At 40.3% G+C, this 25,924-nt stretch overlaps 1 protein-coding gene across 15 annotated transcripts in view; it reads left to right on the top strand.

Moving 5' to 3' along the window:
* The window catches only part of Foxp1 (forkhead box P1), a 414,133-nt gene that overhangs the window by 374,152 nt on the left and 14,057 nt on the right, over positions 1–25,924 (top strand). For 12 of the 15 annotated variants that reach the window (XM_074044238.1, XM_074044236.1, XM_074044228.1 and 9 more), the window contains 6 exons: positions 695–782; positions 12,360–12,443; positions 21,375–21,576; positions 21,681–21,760; positions 22,359–22,460; positions 25,684–25,805. In XM_074044238.1, the coding sequence (XP_073900339.1) occupies positions 695–782; positions 12,360–12,443; positions 21,375–21,576; positions 21,681–21,760; positions 22,359–22,460; positions 25,684–25,805 (678 nt within the window). The remainder of the gene's footprint in view (positions 1–694; positions 783–12,359; positions 12,444–21,374; positions 21,577–21,680; positions 21,761–22,358; positions 22,461–25,683; positions 25,806–25,924) is intronic. The other 3 variants (XM_074044237.1, XM_020168305.2, XM_074044240.1) reach the window with 2 other exon arrangements.

Below are 25,924 nucleotides of genomic sequence, written 5' to 3'. Positions count from 1 at the left end.
TCAATGTGCTAGTCTTTTCCCTGCTGGAAAGTCTAATAAATACTGAAAGGTCCACAAGACAAGCATGCTCAGCATGAGGCCCAAATCATCTATAAACCGGATAGCCAAACCATTGACAATCAAGAAACCGGGCAGTGTTTTGCTCTTTAAATAAATGCTGCATCCCCCAACCCACCCTTTCCCCGTCATTGGTACATACCCTGCATATGTAGGTTCAGGTTTCATATGTTGAAAGTTGCTTTTCTGCACTTTTCCATTTCTGAAATTCATGTGACTGCATCGTCAATTTAAGGGCATGTCATCCATTCTGTAAAGCTGCTTTTCTTTAGGCAAATTAGAGTCCTCTGAAATACATAGCAGGCTCTGTCTCAGATGTCCACCCACTGAAGTGGTCTTGAAATGCCACCCTGACTTATTCCCTCCAGTTTTCTTATTTATCAGTAAACAGTTATCTCCAGGTACCCAGCAGAACTTCTCCCTTGGAAAACTTTTAGTTTGGTGATAACAAAGTACCCAGTTGTATGGAATGACGTTATTAAAATGGTAGAGTTGGGAAATGGTCAGCCACCCCCTACAGGACTATGTGTACTGGGAACTAGACCCCCTCCCTAGCTGGTACTGAAACATCCTGGTAACTTATATTTTCCTTTTTGTTTCTCCATTTCACTTACTGGTTTTCTATGTATTGTTGCAGACATCTCAACAGTGAGCATGCGCTGGACGATAGAAGTACAGCTCAATGTAGAGTACAAATGCAGGTTGTACAGCAGTTAGAGCTACAGGTAAAGCCACATTTATTTTTAATATTGCCTCAGTCTTCTTCAACTTCCACATTTCTGTAGTGTTCTGTAATGAGTTCCTGTGTACTCATTCTTGAATGGAAAGTCCAAAGCCTGTTGTTGTCCTTTGTTATTTTATTTCATTTTATTTTGTAACTCTTTGGGCAGGTGCAGCCTTGGTTCATTCTTTGGAGCTGCTGCTCAGATATCTCCAGGTTCTGGGCACTGATATGTATGCAGCCAATATTCAGTTACCACCCTGGGCTTTTCCATCTCTCTCTCTCTCTCTCTCACTTTCCCTCCCTTGTCTCTTCTCTTTTCAACTTTTTGGTTATCTGTTGGTGGAAGTCCCTGAAGTTGTTAATATTATTAAACTGGGATCCGGGAGACCAGCTGGGGAGAGAGAGATTGAGAGAGAATGAACGTGAATGGAGAGAGAACAAATGTGTGAGACCAAGGAGGGGCGAGTGAGCACACCAAAAAGCATGTGTTCAAAAGTCACAGTAGAAGGGTATATGGGGATGCATTCCGCATTTTGTATTGTTCCCTTTTCTCTCCATCCTTGAGAGAAATTGGCAGTTCACTGCACATATTTTAAATGCATATATATATTACTTCGAAACCCATTGGGCTGTGTTGAATCTATTTTTTTGACTAGGAAAAATAAACTCATGCAGCTTTCCTAGAGAATCACTGTTGTGAGAGATTGGGCCATTTTTAATGTGGACTCTACTCCTGGGTTTGAACTTGTTGATGATCCACCATATTTATTCTTGGTATAATTAATAGAAAATTAGTTTCTAAAAGTAAAAATTGGGTCAGAAATGGAGACTATTAAAATGTACTGTTGCAAAAGCCTGACCTTGCAAACCCCATCTACGCAGCCGAGTTCCACAGTGCTTTTGAGTGTTTGATGACTCACTGCAGCTTCTTCCTCTGGCTGGTTCAGTGTAGGCAAGAGGTTAGCCAACTAGGGGAAATTAAAACAATGTTGTACATTATATTGTTACCAGCCATCGAAAAGCCTATTTTGTATGCAAGACAGCAATGCCTAGATATATGGAGAGCCCTAGGCTAAGTACAGAAGATAATTACATTTGGAATTTTACTGAGTTAAGTCATTTACAGCTTCAAATCGTTGCAGAGCAAAATCAGCCCAAACACACTTAAACTTTTTGTTGTGACTTTTCAGGATAGAAAGGATTTTTTTAAATTAGTTAACATCTCATATGATAAATTGCATTTTTAGTAGGATTTTTCTCAAAAGTTATTGTTTTGAGCTAGTTAATATTTTCCATTCAAACTCTGAGTATAAATTTATTAGAACAGTAAAATATTTGTACAAGTAAAGGGTACATCATAAAATCTCCTAATTTTCATATAAGTCTTTAAAAGCACCTTTAAACTTAGCATGTTTGTGGAGAAGACAAAAAGTAGTAGATTTAACCCATCCCCAGAGTTCATTTAAAGCACAGTAAGCCCTTGGAAAACTGGATTCCACAGGAAAAAAACATGACTGTTATGACCCAATGTGCAGGTATTGATGGTGGTATTTATACAGTGATGCACATCTACTTATTTTATATAAAATTGAATTCTCATGATTGGCTTAAGTAAATTGTTAACTATATTGCAAGTTTGACTGTTGGGCCAGGAACTAAGTATCTATCTTATTAATCATTGTTCATTCTCTACAAAGAAAGTCTGGAGGAAGAAAGGGGCGAGTCCATCAGTAAGTCAGGGGTTATCGCCCACCAGCTTTACCAAGGTGTTTTGGCAGGTGTGATCTAGGATTCTGAACTGTCAGGAGGTGTCTTTGATTTTTTGTATATTGTTCATGTATTCACAGGTTTCTTTTCAGGCTTCAGACTTAATCAGACTGAAGGCAGGTTTTTTGACTTGTAACAGAAAGCCAGGTTAACGCAGCCATTAAGTCATGATGTGGTGGTTACCTGATATTTCTCACAGTATTTTTTCCTTGATAGTTGATGTAATGGATGGAGAAAGGGACAACTAATTCTGCTGGGTTCCATCTTTTCTCAGCTTGAGAGGGTTGGTGTACCTAGTAACATAGTGTTTGTCAAGAATGAATAAACTGTAACCCACAGGCATAACTGCGTAAGTTGAAAAAGGTTTTGAGATTTTCAGTGGTTAGGGGACAGGAAAAAAAAAAACAAAAGAAAGATAATATTACATGATAGGTAAATATCATGTGAAATTTAAATTTCATTGCCCATACAGAAAGTTGTAGTGAAACCCAGCCATGCTAGGGCTGTTCACTGATTGATGACCTGTGGTTGTTTGTACACTATAATGGCAGTGTCAGGTAATTGCACCAGACCCCATCTGGCCTACAAAGCTGAAAATATTTATGATCTGGCTCTTACAAAAGTTTGCCAAGCAACCTATGGTCAAGAGGATGAGGAGAACACAATTTGCATTCCATTATTAGCAGCTTGCTCCCTTAGGTTTCTAGCTGTCCAAAGTTGTTCTGGCTCCTTTCATACCTTGTCCTTCTTAGCCATGATATATAGAACCTGTCTAGTCACCACATCAAGCCTTATATGACAAGGGCTTGCCAATCATGGAAGGTCAGGGAAAGCTAGCTAAGGGATATTGACTCATTTCTTCATCTCCTTACTCATTTAGGAAACATTTCCAATAATCTATTACATAGCAAGAACCTTGCTGGAGCCACTAGGAAGGACAGCAGTGATTTAAAGTGATAAGGCTGCCCTCCTACTTCTTACATTCCAGAAGAAATAAAGGACCTCAAAATAGTTTTCTAGTGGACCTGTCCATTTATTGGATGGTGCCAGCTGACACCAACAGGCTCTTGAAACCACCAGAATTTTACTCAAAAGAAGATTCCAGTGCTACAAAGGGATCAAACAAGAACAGACATTGCCCATTTGTTGTTATTTTATCAGACAAAATATGTAAGAAGATGTCAGTAGTTTTTAGGCATTTTGTTTTTGTGGTGCTGGGGATTCTGGGTAAATTCTGTACCACTGTGCTACACTCTAAGCCCCTGTTTTTAGCGGATGAAGAATCCTTGCCCTGTGATAGCATTCAGAGATTAGATCGAAGATCCTTTGGATTGCAAGTCTAGCACCATTATGGTCATTTGAGACAAGGTACAATTATACTGAAAGCCACATTCCTTTTAGACTTCCTGTTTCCCTAAAGTTCAGCATTTCCAGGCTTGTCCCATCACATTTGCCATGTCATACACGCAGGTCTAGAAATACACTTTTTAATGTGTTTAACTCCGAGTCATGGTGCCCATAGAACCTGGGGCACTGGAAAAGTCAGCCCCCCACAGCAGCAAGAATACTTGGAAGAGACAAGCTCATGTCCAGATAGCCTTTCTGTTGCCATCTCCCATAGGCATCGTCCCCCATTCTCTCACACATAGGTTAGGGTGCCCTGCTCTAGAGTAGGTGTCCCAAACATGAGTACCCAAGGGCTATTGCTTTTCCCTTAAGGAAGGCATTTCCTAGTCCAGTATAGCTCAAAGTTTATTATAAAATTACCATTGTTAACTAAAATTTGAAAAATGTTTGCACCACTGAGCACTTAGGAAAGAGCAGTTAAGTTTTAAATAATTCCCAGAGGGGTGATAGCTGTATTAGAATTAGAGGAACAGTCTCCCCTAGCCTGCCACCTGACTCCCACTCACTGTAGAGTGGTACTTAAGCCTGTGATGTTTGTAAAGGTGGAGGCCTCATGTGTGCCCCTGTTGTAAAAACAAACCCAGTGATTTCAAATCGGATCTTACTGTATGCATTGATTGAGGTTCATGATGTCTAAATTGCAGGATAATAAAAGGACCCAACTGGAGAATTTGAGCTCCAGAAAGGACCAAAGCTGGTGAAGGTACTCACGTGTTACCTGTGAGGCCCCCTCGCACCTGAGCCCCAGCATCTTCCCCTGACCCAGAACAGAAGGCACTGTGTCTCTGATCCATCAGTGACACCTCTCTAAAGAATTAAATGTGCTTTTAAAGAAATTAGCTACTTGTAGTGGCTAGAGTTGCCCCTCTTCGTATGACTGTCAACTCAGTATACCACCAGCATCCTTTATGCCACCAGCATCCTTTGAGATAAAGAGAACCCTTTACGATTCTAGTGGCAAGATTTGGGGCATGCAGAAATCAAGATGGTAGGTGATGGAGTCTTACTTGGATCCATCTGAGAAGTACTATATGTGAGAACTACCCTGTCCCCATGTCCCTAAAATATTTGTGTCTGGATTCACAAAATTGAACTTTTCATAGATATCAGTTACAAAAGACCAGGGAATATGTATTTTTGAAGTTTTTGTTGGAGGGCATAAAAATACAGAGTGAGTGTTTTCTTAGCGTTGAACTGCTGGTGTGCGCAGAGGGTTGCATTCTCATGTTGCCCTTTAACTGGTCTCACCAAGAGGGAAGAAGGTTAAAAAGTCTTTAGAGTAGGCATTTTGAGCCATTTTGAACATTTCTTGCTGCATTTTGCTTTTACAAAGACAGTTACAACTTCTTGATTTTTTTTACCAGTGAACTCAATGGGGGTGAACCATATCTGTTCCCCAGGAGCCCAACATCATGAATCCTGAGAAGTCATGTGACCTCCTTACACTGTGCATAGATACGGAATAGCAAGGCAGACAGATAGCATGGATGTCACTTGGGTCAAGGACACGGTCTGTTGAAGTCAGGGAATATATTTTAAGATTTTCTCTGTAACATGTTCTCTTCTGAAAAGTTCTTCTAGAATGATGTGCAAAGGGAAGAGTGGAGTTTTGATAGTTCCCCCATCAATATCATCGTCACATAGATCATGAGATGTACTGCCTTTTCTCTATCACATCCACCAGGACAGAGGGCCAGAGGAAACAGAAATCATTGGGAGTAAGGACTGCCACCCACTGGGATTGCAAAGAAGCTTATGCAGCTGCTGTGATAGTTAGACACCCACTGTCCACAACGCATGGATCTAGTGATTCAAGTCCATAGTCATCCACTTTTCTTGAACTCACCCAAGTGGGGGGTATGCCTGTGAAGTCTCTCAACCTTCAGGCTTTGGGTGAAATGATAATGTGTGCAGATGCTGGATCTTCATTCTGTTTTGGGAGAAGGGGAAACCCTCAAGTTTTATCAGGAAAAAAATCTGACAGTATTTACTTCTCTTAGAAAGGGAGACATTAGTGGTATGAATTCATTTCCTGACTGGAGGTTTGTCTTAATCTGTGACTCTGCGACCATGACACATTGCCAATTTGTCATATGCCCTCTTTGGTGGATGATGTCTTTTGAATGATAAGAAAAAAAAATTTTTTTGGAGATGATGCATTGGCATCAGATGACAGAGGAATGGGGTTCAGGACCAGGCATCTGAGCCCCTCAGCCTACAGCCCCTTAAAAGTGGACATTGAAAGCAGGCAAGAGGGTAGGAGGAAGCAAAACAGGTTGACCTGCCATTGTTTTAAGTGAAGGGAGTAGAGGGGCACCTGTTACTCAGTCATTACTTCTCAAGCAGCGATTGGAAACTGAGTGCTAGACCACGGATGATGAAGGTGACCTCTCCTTCCCAGCATGCAGTCGGGGAAGGAGGGACGCCCCTTTCTCGCTCTACCAGGCAGAGTTTCTGAGAGGGGGGGAGGTGTCACGAAGGTGACAGTGAAAGGGGCTGTTGGCAAGGACATTCCTGGCCCAGGTAGAATTTTTCCAGATTGTAGGGTGATGGAAAAGGATAGCAGAAGAATACATTGTTCTTTTTAAAGGTGATCTATCTGTTCAGCCATATCCGTTTGCTCTTGCCTGGGATTGAGGAAATTCCTAGGACTTGGAATTTTCAGCTTAAAAAGTAGGAAAGTCCTGGACAGTTGGGATGAGTTGGTCAGTCCACTGGCTATGGAAGGGATCTATTGAATGGCCCATGAAGTACTTGTAATTAGTTCAGAAAGGATCTCAGAAACCACTTGTTTGACCCTTCATTGACTCCCTGTTGTATGCTGGGGCACTGCTTGAGCTGCCTTACATCCCCACATTCATCACATTCTCCTCATCTCTCTGTAAGTAGCTGCTACCCTATTCCTCTGATTCTCAGTCACTTTTAAAAAGACAAATATAACATTTGGGAACCAGTCTGTGTCCTAATGATATGTTTAATGAAATCTTTCTTCCTATTCTTTGAAAAGGTAGTACTCAGTCTATGAAAATGTGGACCATCATTGGCCTTCTAGAAGCAAAGAAATAATTCTCACTTGTTCACTTTACAGATGACCACACTGGGATTAAGAAAGTCAGGTTCATGTATTCCAAGCTAGTGTCAAATGCTGGGCAAAGCCCAGGATGCTGTTAGTGCTATAGCCCTCACTCTTTTTTATTGCAAGGTGCTGCTCACAGGGCCTGGTGGGGCTCTATGTTTACATCTACCAATTGCCAGTGGCTGGTTTTAAAGCCTGGCTTGTGGCTCCAGTCCTGCTCTGCCTCCGGGAGCTGTCTCCTGAGCAATTCCTGGCAGCCCAGCAGGCTTGCCTAGTGACTCTGAGATCACGCTGCAGTTTTCTCAAACATCCACCCCAGGAACTGTAAGCTCTAAGAAAATGTGAGCAGGGAGAAAAGTGCACAAGTTTCAATAGTCGAGGTAAACATTAATCCTCCTCACCCAAATCAATCACTGTGTGGACTTTGCAGTGATTACCCCACCATTAGTGGTGCTATTTGTGATCACGCCAGCTTCCTAGACTTTAGTAAATATATTATCTGTAATGTATCCCTCTTTGGCCCTTCCTAACCCCAAGTGAGGCAGTGCTCAGGACAATTCTTCACAGTAACAGCCTCACAGAACCTCATGTTTCTCGCGGAACAAGCTGAGAGCCTGTTGTGGACAGAGAAGGCCTGACAGCATCAGAGTCTCCTAATACCACTGTTTTGTGACTGGAGCCAAGGAAAGGGAGAGGGAGTATCTAGGTTTCTCACTTTCATGTCCTTCTTTGAACACCAAAACCTTATTTTTCATAATTTAAAATCCTGCCTAACTCTGGGAGCAGTAGAATTCCTAGACTATGACTGAGTATTAGTGTGCGTCTACTTTAAATGTCAAGAGAGTCTTTAATAATCACGTGTGAGGAGTGTTAAGATGGTGACAGGACACAATAAAAGTAGGGAAATTCTTCGATTGGGGTGAAATGAGCCATCGTTTGCCCACCACCTGAATGCTGTAGTTGATGGTTTAAAAAAAAAAAAAAAAAGAAACAGTTGGAACACTTCCACTGGTGCCGAGTTTGGAATACCTGTGAATTACCCTGGATTGATGAAGTGTGTCCAGGAAGACTGTTTGGTAAATGCTCAGTTTGGTAGAAGACTTTGAGTCGTACTGCTTACTGTGTGTGTGGTTTTTCCCCTTTTCTCTTTGGATTATATATGCTTTGGCAACCTGCATTTCTGGATCTCCCCTGCCTCAGTAACTGTGTAGACTCTGCTTCAGTCAGGCTAACCTGTTTAGATCATCACAGGCCACAAAACTTGCAGAAGAAATGAATCAGCCACTGCTTAAGGCACAGTCAGTCCATGGCAGACAACAACTGTCTCCCAGACTTACCTGATTTAACATGGACACGCTAGTCCTTATTAAAACAGCTACTTCCACATCCCTTCCTTGAAGGGTTCACTTCAGCAGGGTTAGGTGAGACCCCAGGCAGATTGGCAGGGATCATTCAGACTTGCCCATTCCTAAATTGAGTGCCTATTAAAATTGTACTTCCCTGCTCCTCCCCCAGGGATTCTGCAGTGTAGGTAGGGGTGGGGTCAAAGAGGAAGAAGAGCTTTGTTTTATAGTTGTTCCAGACAGGTCTTATGATCACAGCATGATAGGAAACTGAGAGCAAGCATCGTAAACCAGGACCCTAGTAAGACCAGGACTGCCCCTTGTCAGCTCTGTGACCTCAGACCCATTCATCCCACAAGCCTCAGTTTTTCCATCCATAAAACAGAAGGACTAGAAGACCCAAAATAGCCACAACAGTCTTTCACCTCTGCTAAACCAAATGAGTCCCATGACCCCTTCTTTTTCCCTGTCCCTAATAATTGTAGCATTGCACATAGAAGGCCCTCCCTTCATTTCAGCAGTTTGGTTTCTCACTGGTGAGCACTGCCAGATTGGCTTTACCATGATTGGTCCTCCTGCCAACATGTAGAATAAAGATGGGAAATGAACCCCAAACCATGTCCCCTCTTCTCTGCCAAAAGAATGAGTTTCATCTCCTTCATTTTTATCTCTGAAGAAGGCTAACAGGGCTCTTCTCCCTCCACAGTCATCACTGCTATGGAGCAGTGGGCAAGCTCTGATTGTTCATCAGCTGGGCCAATCTAAAACCTAATTTGAGGCTATGGCTAGTACAATAGGGGATGACCTGTGTCAGCCAAAGGGGGAAAACATTTGCCCAGGTTGAGGGGAAGCTACAGTAAGAACCAAAGAGATAAATCCTAGAGAAATGGGCTTCATCTTTCCCATGCTTTTGGTCCTGTGCCATTCATTATAACACTGAAATTATTTCTCTTCCCAGTTAGCCCAACTGTATACCCCGTTGAATCCTGTTAGGTAGATCCCAGATTCTAAACACATACTTACTCAGTCTAGACTAGACTGATTTAAGTTCTCTTTAGATGGGGGGGGGGAGAAGAAGTAGATATTTTTAAACACCCATGAAACATTAATTGCTGTGCTGAACTTGTTCTGTGCAAAACTCATCTCCTCTTCAGAACAACCCTTCAGAGTTCAGAGATGATTATTCCATATTTAGAAGGGGAGATGAAATTCTTTAAAAGGGTTACATAATGTGCTTAGAGTCACCAAGCCAGAATTTGAACCCAGCACCACAGGATGGCCGTGCCTTTGACCTTCGTCATGTCCATTCTGCCATCGTTTGCACAGGATTGGTGCACAAACTTGCTAATGAAAATAACCCTTGCCCAAGCAGCTCCCTCTAAAGTGTAACCTGTTGTCATGTCACACCATCGTTCCCTGCCCACCATGAAGGCTTTTATAGGGCAATTCCCTTTGGATATCACAACATTAAAAATTTTTAAATTTGCCAGCCAGATTTTTAGTTTGGATTGAATTTTTTTGCCTCCTTTTCTTGGCTTTTCATGAAACTCACAGTTTAAGAGGGAATGCTGGGATATATACTTGTTCATATAAAATGTTTGTCCTCTCATAATAATGAAAAGTGTTGGCAAAATTGATGAGATGGTGAGCTCATGGAATGATGGCATTAAAAAGTAATAAAGAATGTGAAAGCTTTGTGAAGGGCCCGTGAGTCTTACAAAAGCAAGACAGCCACTATAGAGAGAGGAAGTGGTTTCAATAGGTGTGAAGGTTTCACCTTTTTTTTTTTTTCTTTTTGCCTTAGAAAAGCAAAAAGTGAATTTGGCAAGAGTTTTCCCTTAAGTGTTAAAACAGTTTGCCATTAGGGCCATAATTGATTAAATGCCTAATATGTCAGTTTGCACTGCAAAGAAAAGAAAAGCTGGATATTTACCTTTTTAGGTCATTTTACCCATATTTGAAAAATCAGAATTAGCATGGTAGAATCGAAGTTCCTGGGATGATGATAGGATGATGAATTTTATGTCCTCAGAGAAAAGCAAGAAAAGATTTCCTGCGGTCCTTACCATTACCTCAAGGGTTGTGGATGTGGCTGTGTGTACCCAGTCTAGGTGTTTGCAGCACACTGTTACCATTGTACCTCAGCGCATTGGATAGTTGGATGGAATGACAAGGAGGTGATTCCTTTTGATCCTGGGCATTTAGATTTTCTTTTTACTAAACTTACAGCAGTTTACAGTGTTTACAATTGCTGCATGAACAATGTTTACCCCCAAATTAAGTCCCATTTCATATTCAGCAGACTCTTCAGTAAATATCACCTTTTACCCTTTAATTTGTGTTATTGTTCAGCACATTTTTGAGTGACATCTACACCCTCATTCTTTTTGCCCTATGACAGTTTTTAAACCAAACTTTTTAACATCTAGGAATATTTTAGTTTTCACACCAAAAATCTTAGAACACAACATTTTTTAAAAATCAAATTAACTGTAGAAAAACGACATTCCCAACATTTTAATTGTTCTAACTGAGCTACTTTGGAAAACCAAATTCCTTTAGCATTATGTGTTCAGAGAATCTTCCACTTTGGCAGTTCAATAACTTACTAAAGAACAGAGGACAAACAACGTAGAGTGGCTCCTAATATGGTATCATTTTCATTTCCTGTTTGTTGAAAGATAAATGCAACACTGTAAGGCTTTTCTTCTTCTTAATTCTTCCCTGAACCACAAGGGAATAAAAAGACATTAAAAAAAAAAAAAAAAAGTCAAATGTGATATGGCTTGCCGACTGAGTCATCCAGTGAGGACAAGCCAAAAGCTGCTTCTCTGTCCCTTTATTCCTTTTGTCTTTTCTCTGCCTTACTCTACCCCTTCAGAAAATAATACTATTAAAGAAATGTGAAGCATATTCAATTTTGAAATAATTTTAGAGCTCTAAAATTATCTTTTTAAACAGTTTAAGGAGACCTATGTGATACGGAAGGAATGGGTCCCTCTAATTCTCAGGCATTATTTTGGACAAAGGTTGTATAAAAGTACTGAAATAAATCTGTATACATATATTTACACGTACATACTTACATACATATATTCATTCATATTCATTGTCTCACACTCTCTCCCCCCCCCCCATTAATCTCTTCTATATTTTTCCAACACTGCCATAGCTGTTCCCTTAACTATAGCTTTTGGGGATTCATTTCCCACTCCTTTTCCAGTAGTCATCGTTCTCTGTCCCTTGTGCCCAACTGTCTTGTGATAATGAAATTATCATCATGTTAAAACACTCTAAGACAAGCACAAAGATTATAGTATCTAATAAGTAGTATATGAGTGCCTACTGTTTCCATCCAAACTTTACCAGATGTAGGTACTTGAATTGTTAAATATTTTAGATAACACATAGCAGGTACTTAGCTGCAGAGTAAATGAACAAACTTACTCTTTATTCATTTGAAGATGGGAGCCCATCAACCCCGCTCCTCCCTGCCTGCTAGTGTCACCTATCAGCACTGTCTTTATCTATGCCCACCTGTTAAGAAAGAGGAAGCTCACTTTGCACAAGTATATGCATCTCTCTAGGTATTTCTCCACAACCACAACAGATGAATTTATGAGTTTGAGTTAGCTAGCTAGCTCATTTTCCTTTGGCCTCTTCATGAATAAGGCTGGTTAATGGGCATGATTCACGTTTGTCTTTGAGCTGTCCTTGTTCCACGGGACTCCTTGGTGCCGGCAGGTCTAGAACTTCCCATTTAAAGTCTAATGCATCTTGTGTTGAGAAATCTCACACCAACACCTCCAGCTAGCTGGAGTTTGGCAGTAGTCCTATAGATTTCAAAGACGATTAAGCAATGAAAATGATTTTGTCATATGCTTATGGTGCCATAGCTATTTGGAATATGTATAATTTTAGGTGTTAAAATAGTTATGCTTCTGTATTCAAAGAAATGACGAAGCCTTTTTTCTTTCCCCACTAGCTTGCAAAAGACAAAGAGCGCCTGCAAGCCATGATGACCCACCTGCACGTGAAATCTACAGAACCCAAAGCTGCCCCTCAGCCCGTAAGTACTGATCCTCCCCATGGGGAAAAGCAAAACAAACTTACAGTAGTTCTTTTCTGCCTCCCCAACCCACCCCGCGTGTGAGGAGAATAGTCTTGGAGTGCAAAAAGCCCTAAATTCTCCTGAGTCTTTCTGCTTCTCTTTGATGTTGGTAGCAGGTAGGGAGACAAAGGGTGAATCTGACGTGAGGCCCAAGCAACCAGCTCTTCTTTGGAACAGAACAATTGGTGCTAACCAGTGTACTCAAACCCCATCTCACTGGGAAAAGGAAATCTTTCTAAATGCCAGGAACACCAGACCAGGGTAGCAGAAGACCAAGTCCTTTTAGTCTGGATCAGCCAAGAGACAGTGGTATGTGAGAAAAGAAGCAGGGAACGGTCCTGCCTAATTGTAACAGAGAAAGGAAATAGGAAGCTCCCTGTTGGAATTGTTAAGAGAGACTAAATTACGTAGAAGACTGGGTGATTACTAAGGACTCTGAAGTGAAAAGTACTCTTTCACAGTTAAAGAGATACAACATGGTACACTGGTATCACATCTAATTTTTAGGAATCTTCTATTTCTTGCCTTGTTCTCTTTTACTGGACCTTGAAGTATGTCACTCCAGCACAGGAATTAATATCAAAGCAGAGGGAACCTAAACCCCACATCCAGACATGGAACTCGTTCCTTATAATAAATTGATCTCTTTAGCCTTTGTATCACTCATATACTTATATCTCTAAAAACTCTCTTAGTAGCTTTAGCTGATTATTCAAAATGGAGACAGCGCTTTGCTTCTTGATTTTAAGATTTGTAAAATTTAAAGGTACACTGCCTTTATTTGATTTTGCTGGGAGTCACTGTGTGAAAATTAATTGAGCGTTGACAATCTATAGTTAGTACCAGCAATTTTAATCAATATGCAATGATGCAGCATAATGGCAAAGTATTGGTTTATCTGTTTTGACTGATTTTTTTCTATAAATAAAGCAAACATACACCCATATATGTATGATTTATGGTGATAGAAATAAAACGGAGTCAGACTATTAACCCAGCAAATATGGTAGCCTGCCAAGATGCAGTTGGCAGACAAAATTAATGTCTGAAACAGAACACATTACCGAGATATAGGACATAAAATCATTAAACACTTCGCGCATCCATTTTTACTAGGCAAGAGTCCTTAGTTTCCATGTATTTCACAGTAAATGGCTGTAGGACTGGATGGGTAGGCTCCCAAAAAGAAAGGGAGGAGAAAATGAACCATGCTGTTCAGTGTGTTGGTTTCAGTCATGAACTGTGCTGTTGCTACCAACCCCTTATTTTAAGGAGGATACTGGGAGAGAACAGGGACCCACTAAGCAAACTGGTGAGCCCTGAAATGACATAGCTGACTTGTAGAACAGATACAGGCAAATGCAAAGGGCTGTGACTACCTTGGAACTCTCTGAAAGTCTTCAGATGGATGAGGGTTTGAGTCTTTACATCTGCCAACAAGGGAGAGAATGAGGTTACCTCCTGTCCCTCCATGAAGTAGAATAATGGTCAGACTCAGCACTCCAATAACGGACCTGTTTTGGATCATGGGGTTCCTTGGGGGGATGGAGACATCAGACTAAAGAGAAGAAACTGCAAACCCTCCCTAGGGCACTCAACAAGTGATGGGGCTAGGTGTCACCATATATGTAAGTCCACATGGCCACAAGAGGACCATTGAGAAGCTTCAAGTGGACCAGTGTTAAGCAGCCAGTAAACAGGGAAAAGCGGCTGTAGGGGGGAAGAAAGGTTTGTCTTGATTAGTATTGAAAAAATGTTTTACATTCTAGAAAATTATAACTTTGAAGGGGACCTCCTACTAAATTTATTTTTAACTGCTCTATTGAAAATTCTCTACCACTAGTCAACATTATCTCTTAGTAGCTCAGCACAGTATTTCTTTATTAAAAGAAATAGGCACGAATATTTTTGACTGAAAAATTAATAGCTTTTGAATTCATACACAGCAGGTTTTCTTTTGCAGAGAACTCCAATATCACTGCACAGTACTTCTATAACCATTTATTTAGCGTCCAAGTCAAACCTTTGACAGCTAGAGCAGTGCTACAAGCCAGTATAAAGAACTCCAAGATGTAAACCAACAATAGGCCGTCTGTGTGAGGTTTGCCATTGTCAAATACATAGATTGTTTGGATTAGTTTATGTAAATGTACTGTTGTATTACCCTTTAAAAAAAAAAAAAGATCACATTTGTGTATGAAAAGTGGTTCCCTTCACAGGCAGCATTATAAATTCCTTATCCTTTAACTTACATGTAAGAAGTAAAAATTGGTGCCTGACAAGCAGATATTGTGTGACACTGTTGTTGGAGTGAACCTGCCTTCTTTTCATTTATTGGAAAATAGAAAATTTTATTATAGATACCATCTTATAAATCAGGAATTATTAAAATATGTATAGGTGAGGCATTGGAAAATTAATTATAAAAGATAGACTGTAATGTTTTGCATAAATTTTCACTTCCTTGGCAAAAAAAAAAAAAAAAAAGAGAAAGCGCGCATATATTGCAAACCCTTGATGCTTTCAACTTGAGGGACCGGAGCTGTCAGGTGACTGATCCTAATGTGCAAAATATTCTCTACAGCCTGTAATTAATTTATTCTACCCTAAATAACAGACTGCTTAGTGTATGAGTATTCTTCTAGAAACTGTGGTTTGAAACAAGCAAGCACTGGGATTCAAATGTAACCCTAGATGGGGACTTTCATGCTATAACCTTGCCAGTGAGTTTATGAAGTTGTTTCTTTTTTCCATTTCTGTGTAAAAGGAACTTTGTGTTTATTTAAAAATTCTTAGTCACTAAGTGATAGAATGCTTTGCTGTAAATGTTACCCTTCACTAAATGCTATTTGGGTGGTAACTGTCTTTTGTTTTATCCAATCATCCAACCCGTCCCGGCCTCATCACATCAAAGAGGCCACCAACATGTTCTCAGATGGTTCTTACATCAGCTCAGAGATGCATTTTCTGGATCCCAGCGTGAGGCTCGTTTCACACTTGGATAGTTAGAGGGTATACTTATCTGGGGACAGTGCCCCAGGGTATAGGCTCCACTGGAACATCAGTTCCCAGGCTTCCTGTCCTGCTGACTCCTTCGGTAGCATGTCATCCTTCTAAAAAAAACACAAGACTCAAAGTGCAGGTTATGTTTGGAATGGGAATTCCTGCATTTAAAATCAAACTCTTCCATCAACAAGTATTTATGGAGTACGCTACATACTAAATGTAGAGTAATCAAGTGAAAAGACCCATCTTTGCTATGGAGGTTTCTGGAGTGTTGTGGACCAAACTAAAATAAAGTGACGAAGTAACCTGTTGAAGAACTGATGCCTCAACTGAAAGCTAAAAAGTGTTCAGCTTTCTGGATCTTTTCTCTAGTGAGGAGATCTGTGTGTCTCTGGAGATGGGTGAGGAAGCGTGGGGTAAGAAGACTAGCCAACCTCACCTACAGTGAGCTTTTCCTACCTTGTAGTGTTTAGGCTGGCCCTGCACAGAAAAGTATCTATGAAAATTGACCAGAGCAGCTTCAAGTTCTAACTTAGATACCAGGAGCGCAAGGGCCATTTTTTGACAGATGTTTAGAATAGCCAAGTTTGCTGTAGTTTTTTTTTTTTTTAAAGAGTCTCCTCTTTCACACTGAAAGAGAATAGCAAGTAAAGAAGAGGCCTAGTACTGGTGAATGACCACCCAGTCACGGTCCCAAAGTGAGCAGCACAGTGTATTGTTTGGGTGTTACCATGCCTGTGCTCTCTCCATGAAGAATTGGCTGAGATATTTCCTAGGACACAAAACAACAACAAAAAAGCAATGTGTCTGTTATAACTGTATTGACTTGTTAAGGATTTCTTTAAAAATCGCCATTGCCATTTAAGTCTTATAATCTGAGAACCCTCTTAAGTCTTATAATCTGAGAGCAGGAGAGGTTCCTTTGCTATAGGGTATTCCTGCCCTTGTAAGAAGCACTCCCCATCCTGGAAAAACCACATTCTTTTCAGATTTGGTGGGCAAGTAATTACAGTATAGGTAGTAGCGCCTTCTTTATGAAAATATCATAAAGCACATTGGGAATGAAATGCAGCATTAGGTTTTCCTTTTCACACATTTTTCTTTTACTCTAACCATGGCAATTAGGACTGTTCTGAAGTAGCTTTTAGCCACTATAAAAACAAAGTGCTCCCCCCCACAAAAGAAAGAGACTGTTAACTCTTCAAGGAATAGCTAACCATGTGGGGCTGCTTGGGGCCTTGTTTTGGAGCTAGAGAACTCAAGTCAGGCCATCATTAGAAGGGATTGTCAGGCACAGCACGGAAAAGCCATTTCATAGACTGCTTCTCATTAAGTTCCCCTGCCTCACCTCAACTCACGTTTAGTTGGTGCTGGTATTGCTGCCATCTTCTAAATCTCTAATGTAGGACCAGGCTGAGACACTGAAGGGAAGCTAAATGCTACCCAGTGTCCTGCCCTCCCTAAGGACTGGCAGGTCCATCCTGTAGGGCTCTGAACTCAGTGATTCATGCCTAGAAACCCAGCCTCCTCCTCCGCAATGCAGTTCAAGCAGGACTTGAACCACTCAGGCCAATAAAGCAGACTGCAGAAAAACCAGTTCTGTGAGCCTCAGAGCCCCTGCTCTGCAGTGCTGGCCTGGCCCTTGGTGTTTTGGTTTCAGGTTTGTCTTTTGTTCTCAGAATCTGTTTTCTTGTGAGGCAAGAGCACAAACAAAAACAAAAATGGGTTCTTGTGGGAATACTCAGTACAAGTCTGTCTCTGTCTGGGGTTTACATCAGCGGTTTGTTTATTTTTTTAAAAAATGCAAGTGACTCATCACCTTTCCATGGAAGGGGTGTGGACTGTTTTAAAAACTAATCTTTTAAAAAAGGACAAAGTACAACATTGGACAGTCGATAGATAGAGTTAGAGTAGTTTCAATGGCAAAGACTTCCAGGATGGTCTATCTGTAACCAAGACGATGCTTGAGAATGCAATTATTTGTGTTTTTATTAATAAATAAATAAACCAACAGCAATTTAAAGTGACATAAAAATTTAGCTTTGGGCCAGAATTTCAAAGATTTTCTTTGCTGAAATCATGACATGATGGAAACTTGCCATGTAGACTAATGTGACTTACTAACTTTTCTAAACATAGCAACTTCTTTCTAAATAGAAAAATGAACACAATGAGAAAAATGGGCTTTCCATCAGGAAAAGAAACCCTCCCAGTCCAATCCCTTCCTGCTCCATGCCCCATAAAAAAAAAATTTCCTTTAAAACCTTAACTACCATCAGAAATATGAAACACGGGTGTTTTCATTCCTAATTGATGAGAGTACTAAGATTTAATTGTTTACAATTAAGATGAATATTTTAAGATTCCAACAAAACCCACACCAGTCCCAATTTGCTCTTCTGTTCTAAGTCTGTGGGGTTGTTTTGTTTTGTGTGTGCACTTTTTTTTCCCCTTTTGTTCCCAGAAAGACCTTAATTGAAAGAAACAGGTTTGGTTTGAATGCGGTCTGTTTTGAATCCTTCCTGGCGCTCAGTCTTCTCCTCCCTCACCCCCACCCCACCCCACCCTACCCCTGCCCCTTGTGAAGATGGTTTCTCCTCAAGACAAGCATGTGATCAAACAAAAGTTTAAAAGTTAAGCAACTTGTATAGCAGCTGACAGGATTGACATTTCATTAACTTGTTGGTTCAGCCTTCCAAGGCTTCTGCGTGGCAAAGCATCCTCTGTTTGGAGTTTCCAGCTTTTTTGTTCTTCCTTCCCTCCCAGACTACAGTCATGTTTAATTTGGAATCTGGGCTCCTTTGGCAAATTAGCAATTAGAACAGTTTTGTGGGAATATGTATATGTGTCATTAGTTTTCCTGCAAATTAATAGCAAGGGCAGAGGTCAGGCAGAAATTTTCCGCTTGACTGCAGCTCCTCTATTGAGACTTGCCACTTGGGTTTGGAATGGCCACAGCTGCTCTCAGCCACCCTCTTCCTCTAGGAATCGTCTTTTAATTAGTTTACCTCATAGCCATCATTACAAATATTACTGCCTCCCCTCCTTGAAATAAAATGACTGTTTCTACAAAATATTCCAGTGACATCTTAGACCACTGCACGTTGATGGTGGGGTCACCCGAATGCAGCATTTAATCATCAGATCACCTCCATCCGTGTCTCCTAATTAGAGTCCTTACAATACATTTTTATCTGGTAATTAGCTGAGATTGGCTGCTTCCTCTGTGGCTTATTAGAGACAGCCCAGCAGTGGGTGTGAATCACAGTGTCATTTGTCAAGCCTGGTAAATCCTTCTCTGCTCCCTCTTGGCTTGGTGTTTATTTCTCCTTGCTACCTAGATCCAAAAGGATCCAGAAGACTTTCTTTGGGGATTGTGCTAACCTGGATTTGATTGTTCATTGTGGCTCGCTTGGTAGAAGTGGTCCAAGCATTAAGACCTTTGCAAAAGCTGCAAGTCCCGTTCTTTTCATATTTGATGACATGTCACCAAGTAGAGTTTGTCTACCCTTCTTAGATGTGAGCATCCCAAAGGATGAGCTTCCTAGATGAGTTTTCGGTTTGGATAATAGGGCCCAGTTGACTTAAGGACATTTGTGTTCATAATTTTTCTTATGTTTCTGTGAATGTCCCTGTGTTTGGGATAATGGTCTTACGCCAAAAGGAGAAGCCAAGAATTAGAGTGAGTCCCCAGAATCATTGCCTGGTTTTTGTGTGCATTTACCTATGACCTGTGTCTGTACTTGCTTGATGACAAGTACTTTGAGGGCAGCAGTTACGTGGTTTGCTCCTGTTGCCAACCCTTTAATAGACGCTTGGTGATATTTAGGGAACCCCATTTATAAGCAGGAATAAAAACTGTTCACTAAATCTTTTCTGAAACTGAGCATAAGAGGAAAGTGAAACTGATTAGTGTTTATTCTAACCAATAGGCACAAGATTGTACAAAAGTCTAGAATCATACAAGTGTGTGGTTTAACTTTGGGTCAGGTAGGGAATGTGGACAAGTAATTTCATCTCTCTGAGCCTGAGCTTCATTTTCTGTGATACATGACTAACACCATCTCAGATATTACTGGCCGTGTGGGAATCAAATGAAGGCGCATAGGCAGGTGTTTTAGCGAATGTTATCTGTGACTTTCCATGATGTTCTGAAACTCTTTGGCTTTGCAGCATCTGAATTAAAAGGCTATGCATTTCTGAGCTTTCTACGCTAATTCCCTTGACCCCTTGCTTTGTTTCATGAGTCACTGACGCTGGTCAGTGATTAAGGTCTAAGGTGAAGAAGAGGTTAGCCCACCACTCTTCTCCACTGGGCATCTCAGCTCTGCCCAGGCCCTTGGCTGCTACTCTGAACTGTTAGTACTTGGTTTACAAATGCATCTCGCCACGTTTCCAGTGCTGTCGGCAGGGCAGCTCACCCCATCTGCCCTGGGTGGCAGTGAGGCAGTACCATCTCCCTAGCTTGACCTTCATGGGGGTGGGGTGTCCGTAGTGTGCTGAGTCAACCATCCAAGGTGGAAATAGGAAAGCAGAAGTGAAGTCTCTCAGCCCAACATTTATCTTGCAACATCCAGTTTTCATTTTTCTGTCACTGTTTCAACAATATTGGATCTTTTTCTTCCCTTGGAACTCACTAGACAGGCAGGATTTTCATGGCCTTTTTCCACATCTAACATGTGAGTAAAAGTTGATTCTTCCCCACACACTGGAACTTTCTGTCAATATGCTCTTTGGGTATGATCTCAGAAGACTCTTTCTTTTCAGTTCCTTCCACAAATCGTCCCTTGTGCTTAAGGTTGATTCTACTGATGGCAAAATAGACTTCTTAAGGTAAAATGGGATTTGAAATCTGGTTTAAGAAAATGTTACCATCCAAGAGTGCTTTGTCAAAGTTTCATGGATTCAGAGAGACTGTATATCTCAGACAGCAATTCTGTATAAAAAGCAATAAACAGGCTGAAAACGCTGTTTCTGTTTCAATAAATTTTGGAGAAGGGCTGGCCCTTCCACTATTTATAAGAACAGCAGTCTAAGGTTAAGGTAAGATAGATAGATAGTAAATCAGAATACTACTTCAAATAAATAATACTCCCTTCCTTGAAGTGGTAGATTATTTCACTTTCACGGAATGTTCAAAAATCAACAAAAAGAAATCATTCAGTTCTTCAGTTCTCATACGCTGTTTTCTTCTTAAATTAATAGATCCCAGTCCTGTATTTAAAAAAGTCATCTCTGCCAACTGATCGAAATACATGATGGCTCACTGCATGAGTACCAGACTTCACTGTGAGCGCAGGCCCAGCACCTGGAGGGATTCCTAGCATCCCAACAGTTTCAACGTAGGACTTGGGTAGCCTGTCTTCTTACTGGCCCCTGTGGTTGCTGCTAGCCATATGGGGCCATTTAAGTTTAAATTATTAAAATTAAGTAAGCACAGCTCCTCACTGCACAAAGCTCTGTGGGCCAGCCCAGGTCTCTACCAATGTGTCAGGACTGGTGTGCCTATACTCCTCCTCACTAGTGCTGCTGGGGACTTCTCTCTCTCCTTGAGACTTACAAAGCATACTGGGCCATGAAATAGTGAGACATTGGGCTAAAAGAAGTGTCTTCACCCAGTTTCTCTCAAACTCGCTGGGCTAAAATGATCCCATTTTGCATCTGTAAACATCCATCTGGCAGACTTCGGAAAATGCCTGTCTCATGGAAGAGAAAGGAGAACGTTGCACTAAATCCTAAGCAAATCGTTTATAAACACATCCACTTAGAGAAAGAACACTCACCAGGCGTGCCCTCCCTGGATCACTCCTGGGGGCTGGGAGATACTTTGTTGGTTGCTTTGTTTTTCTGAAGGTCTCCTAAGCTGTGTTCTTTTCCCCATAGCTGAATCTGGTGTCAAGTGTCACACTCTCCAAGTCGGCATCCGAGGCTTCTCCACAGAGCTTACCTCATACTCCAACGACCCCAACCGCTCCCCTGACCCCCGTCACCCAAGGCCCCTCTGTCATCACCACCACCAACATGCACACAGTGGGACCCATCCGCAGGCGGTACTCAGACAAATATAACGTGCCCATTTCTTCAGGTAACTTCTCCATTCATGCCTCGTGTAGCATTCTAGCGTGCAATTCTTGTCGATCAGCCCCTTTTTAAAAAGTGATAATTAATAGGACAATGATTCTTATTTAGCAGATATTGCGCAGAACCAAGAATTTTATAAGAACGCAGAAGTTAGACCACCATTTACATATGCATCTTTAATTAGGCAGGTAAGTAAATAACAGTCTGTGAAATTACATCAAAAGGTGCATGTGGATATAACATATGGATGAAGTAGATTTAAAACCATTTAGTATGTATGCCGAAACCTTTTCTATAAGGTTTTTTAAAACTGCAATATATAACATAATTGCTTTTGATAAAGTATTACAATACGATGTGATTATTAGGAAATTCATTTCACACAACAGTGAAAATGAGCCTGTTTAAAGATGGCAAGTCAATTATCACAAGCTACAGTAATCTCTGATCCCTAGAATTAATCTGAGCTCTAAATAATTACTGAGCTTTAATCAGCTACTGAAATGTTTTGCATTTCTCTTTGATTCTGCTTTATGAATGACTAATAAATTAATATTTCTGTACGGAAACAGAAATAAAAACTCAAAACAATTAGATAATTCCATTTCGAGTTTTGCTATTGAACTGTTAAATACAACCATTAATCTTAGATCGTTTTTTTGCGAAACCTTTCTTAGGATCGAGCCTCTGAATCACAGTTATTTTATATTTTTAACAAACTGTATAGTGATGATTCTGCTGATTTGGTCATCAGTTATCTTCTTCTGATACCTTCTTGCTTCACAGGCCATTCTTGAATCTCCAGAAAAGCAGCTAACACTAAATGAAATCTATAACTGGTTCACACGAATGTTCGCTTACTTCCGACGCAATGCAGCCACGTGGAAGGTAAGCTTTTTCTCGGGCCTGGTTAGTCTTGGATTTTTTTTTTTTTTATCCCTTTTAGAACAGAGATGGTTATCAATAAAATGCAATTGCTGGGCTAGAAGAAAGCCATATCTATATTGTTTTGGTATACTCAAAGTGTCCAATCCATATTGGGCATCTATATTTGATGGGGAAGCAGTTTCCATTTTGGTTGAAGAATCCTGTCACATTGGCAACAGAGGTGCGGAAGGGCCAGCCAGGGAACTAACTCCTCTCTGGTTGGAATAGGTCAGGGAAGGAAAAGATGCTATTGCCCAAACACTGAGGTTGTCCTGTGACTTACACAAACCTCACACTGTTAGGCGTTTACACCAGCATTTGCAGCGATACCTTGTTTTTTCACCATTGGGAACCCGCAGAACCGATCAAACTGAACATGACCTTCACTGGTTGGACCAGAGCTCATCAACCCCATTAGTGGGGAGAGCTGCACCATCCATATATTTAGTGCAGTAAATGGGCACTTGTTCCCGAAGACAGTGTATTATTAAATCTGTTTTGTTTTTATTTGGTTTTTAATTCCAGGGATTGCCCTGCACAGGTTCACATGACTACCCTGAGAAAGAAAAGTACCTTCTGAGTTAGGAAACCTAACTCTAACACCATTTGCTATAAAACAGGTCAATTTCCATAGCTTTGTGTTGGGTGCTTGGGGTCATGGGACACACCTCATGCCCAGTCTACCAGTTTGGTTTAGAAATTTCACTAAGATTAAGGTCTTGCAAAGTTTTTCAGGTTCCCAATTTCAGTTTCCTGATGTCTATTACTTTTGTTTATAGGAGAGGGAAGGAACCCACTGACATAGAGATTTTTGCATTATTACTACCTGGAATTCTTACAATACAGAATATTTATTAGTACTTAATGCAGTGTTTCAGGATTTTTATGTATCATTAGTCACAATAGAGAGATATTTATTACAGGATCTGAAGAAAACAAAATGCATATCCTCTGTTAAGTTTATGATAAATTAGCATTCTACAAGAAAACAAATACAACTGTTGAATTAATTCATTAGTCATGTGGTGAGGTGGGGGGGCACTGAAGATTCAAAGTCTTAGTGTCTTTTCCTCAGCCTGCTGGGGAGATGAAATTTCAAGGATTTTTTAACTACAAGTGCTTTTAAAAATTTAGGAAGTGGAAGCATGAAGCAGACATTTTCTTCAAATTGCCTTTTATAAAAACCAAATGATCTGATTTCAAACTAATTACTAGCTGTGAATATAAATTTCAGCTCATATCTTCAGGTGTAACTTTTTCATTTTTGAAAGGCACAGGAAAATGTGTCATTCTTATAAACAACCCTGGATGAAGTACTTACTGATTCATAAATACGGATAATTTCCTCTACGTGTCCTTGTTGTTGCTGTAATCTCAGACAAAAGATGAAATGTCCAGTTAAAGTTATGAGTGAAGAGAGCTCCCTCATCTTTTTGGAAAGCTCTTAATTTCTAGTTACTTTTTGTTTACATGTAGAACCCAGGAAAATACAGAGCAGCCTTTTAGCAGAGGTAGCTTCTTAGCTCTTTCACGTTGTGGACATTTTGATACTTACTGTGCAACATCACACAATAACTAGAACTGATAGAGGAGAGAGAGCTGGAAAAGAAATCCTTATGTATACATGCTCTGCTTGGATTTTTTTAAAGGAAGTTTGAGTTTTTCTTTATATGTCCTCAGAGAGAATAACAGACCTTCAGCATCTTATACTATGCCTTTGTGCAAGACAAAAAACAAATGACTTACTGAAAGATTAGGCTACAGTTTATAGGCAATGAAATTTGTCCCCCAAGTGTAACTGTGCCATCAAATTATTTTTTGAATATTGAATATTGTGAACCTTCCCCAGTTATGACTCAAAAACTCATTGAGAATTCATCCTAATAAAACTCCTCATTATCTTCTAAATATTCCATGAAACAGAAGAAAAATTATGTAGCCCAAATCCTTATAACCATCCATCATGATTGTCCAAAAATTGAAAGATCTCCCACACTATCAAGATTTGCCACCATGACAGCAAATACCATAGGTGGTAGAGGGGGAATGGTACAGCACATCTGGAACAAATAACACTGTTCGTGGAATTAAATAGGGCTGACCTGTACGGTATGTGAGGTTCAATGTATGCATCAATTTTTTGTGTCACAGTTGGCTCACCTATTCCATGTGTGAAGAAACTCTGTAGGAAGTAGTATGAGACTCTTTGTAATACTCTTGTCCCCAACATTGAGCCTGGATCAGTAAGTTCAAACCAGGCAACTGTAAAGCAATGAAGCATACTTGTTTGTGTACCCAGTAAGGCTTGTAGGTTTTCCTAAAAGTCAAAGGAAAACTGAGATGTTAAAAACTCTTCACTCTTGAATCGAGAGCCTACTTTTTGGTATATTATTGATGTAAAGAGTCTCAACCTCGGAACAGCCAGCAGTGGACTTTTAAACACACAAAAAGAAAACGTATTTCTGTGGAACCAAACCATCAATTGCAGAAATATAGTCATTTTTGCCATTGAGAGTCCTACTCTTGTGTTCCTTGATTTATTCAGTTAACTAAGGTACTTGTTCCTAGCAACGTAACATATATGTGTATAAAAACATTTATATATTTTCCAGAAGATAAAGCGTACCTTGATGGTAGATACTGTTCCCTTGGGCTTAGTCCACCCCCAATCTTCTTGGTTATACAAGGTTCTATTCTCAATGGTAAATCCTATTTAGAATTCTCCTTAATAAAACCTGTGGATGTTTTTAAGGCCAGATACTGATATACATGTAACAATATTAACTACTTATTACATATTAAACATAAACTACCCTTTTAAAAATGAGAGGTAGATGGGTTTAAAGAGAATTGTGTACTTTATTTATTTCCTTATTTTAAAACCATATTAACAACATTCTCAAGGTTGTATTTGTGGAACCTATTCTGAGCTTGTATGCATGTTACAAGTATTTCTTCTGGTTAGATATTACCAGAAAGTAGACTAAAATGCCAAAGTACAACTAATTCCTAATTTTGGGTGTTTGTTAAAAGAAACACTCTCAAGCACAACAAGGTCCTTCACGGTGGGTGGCAGCTGCAGTTCTGGGGGATGGTTTTACAAATGTTAGGCTGAATGTACTGCTGTTTTTAGAGACTTTTCTTATAGAAAATGTAAATGTTCTCTCTTTTATACTTGCTGCAGAATGCAGTGCGTCATAATCTTAGTCTTCACAAGTGTTTTGTGCGAGTAGAAAACGTTAAAGGGGCAGTATGGACAGTGGATGAAGTAGAATTCCAAAAACGAAGGCCACAAAAGATCAGTGGGTACGTCCACCATGTTTGAACTTCTTAGCCTAGCTTGGATTGTGCTAACAAGTGTAACGTAGAAGCTCTGGCTGCTAGACGGTGTTAGACCAAAGAACTGGTTTCACGTTGTCTCAGTT

The sequence above is a fragment of the Castor canadensis genome, chromosome 10 (genome assembly GCF_047511655.1).
Source record: "Castor canadensis chromosome 10, mCasCan1.hap1v2, whole genome shotgun sequence".
In the NCBI taxonomy this organism is placed as follows: domain Eukaryota; kingdom Metazoa; phylum Chordata; class Mammalia; order Rodentia; family Castoridae; genus Castor; species Castor canadensis.
Note: the sequence above shows the minus strand (reverse complement) of the source record. Positions and strands in the feature narration are given on the sequence as shown.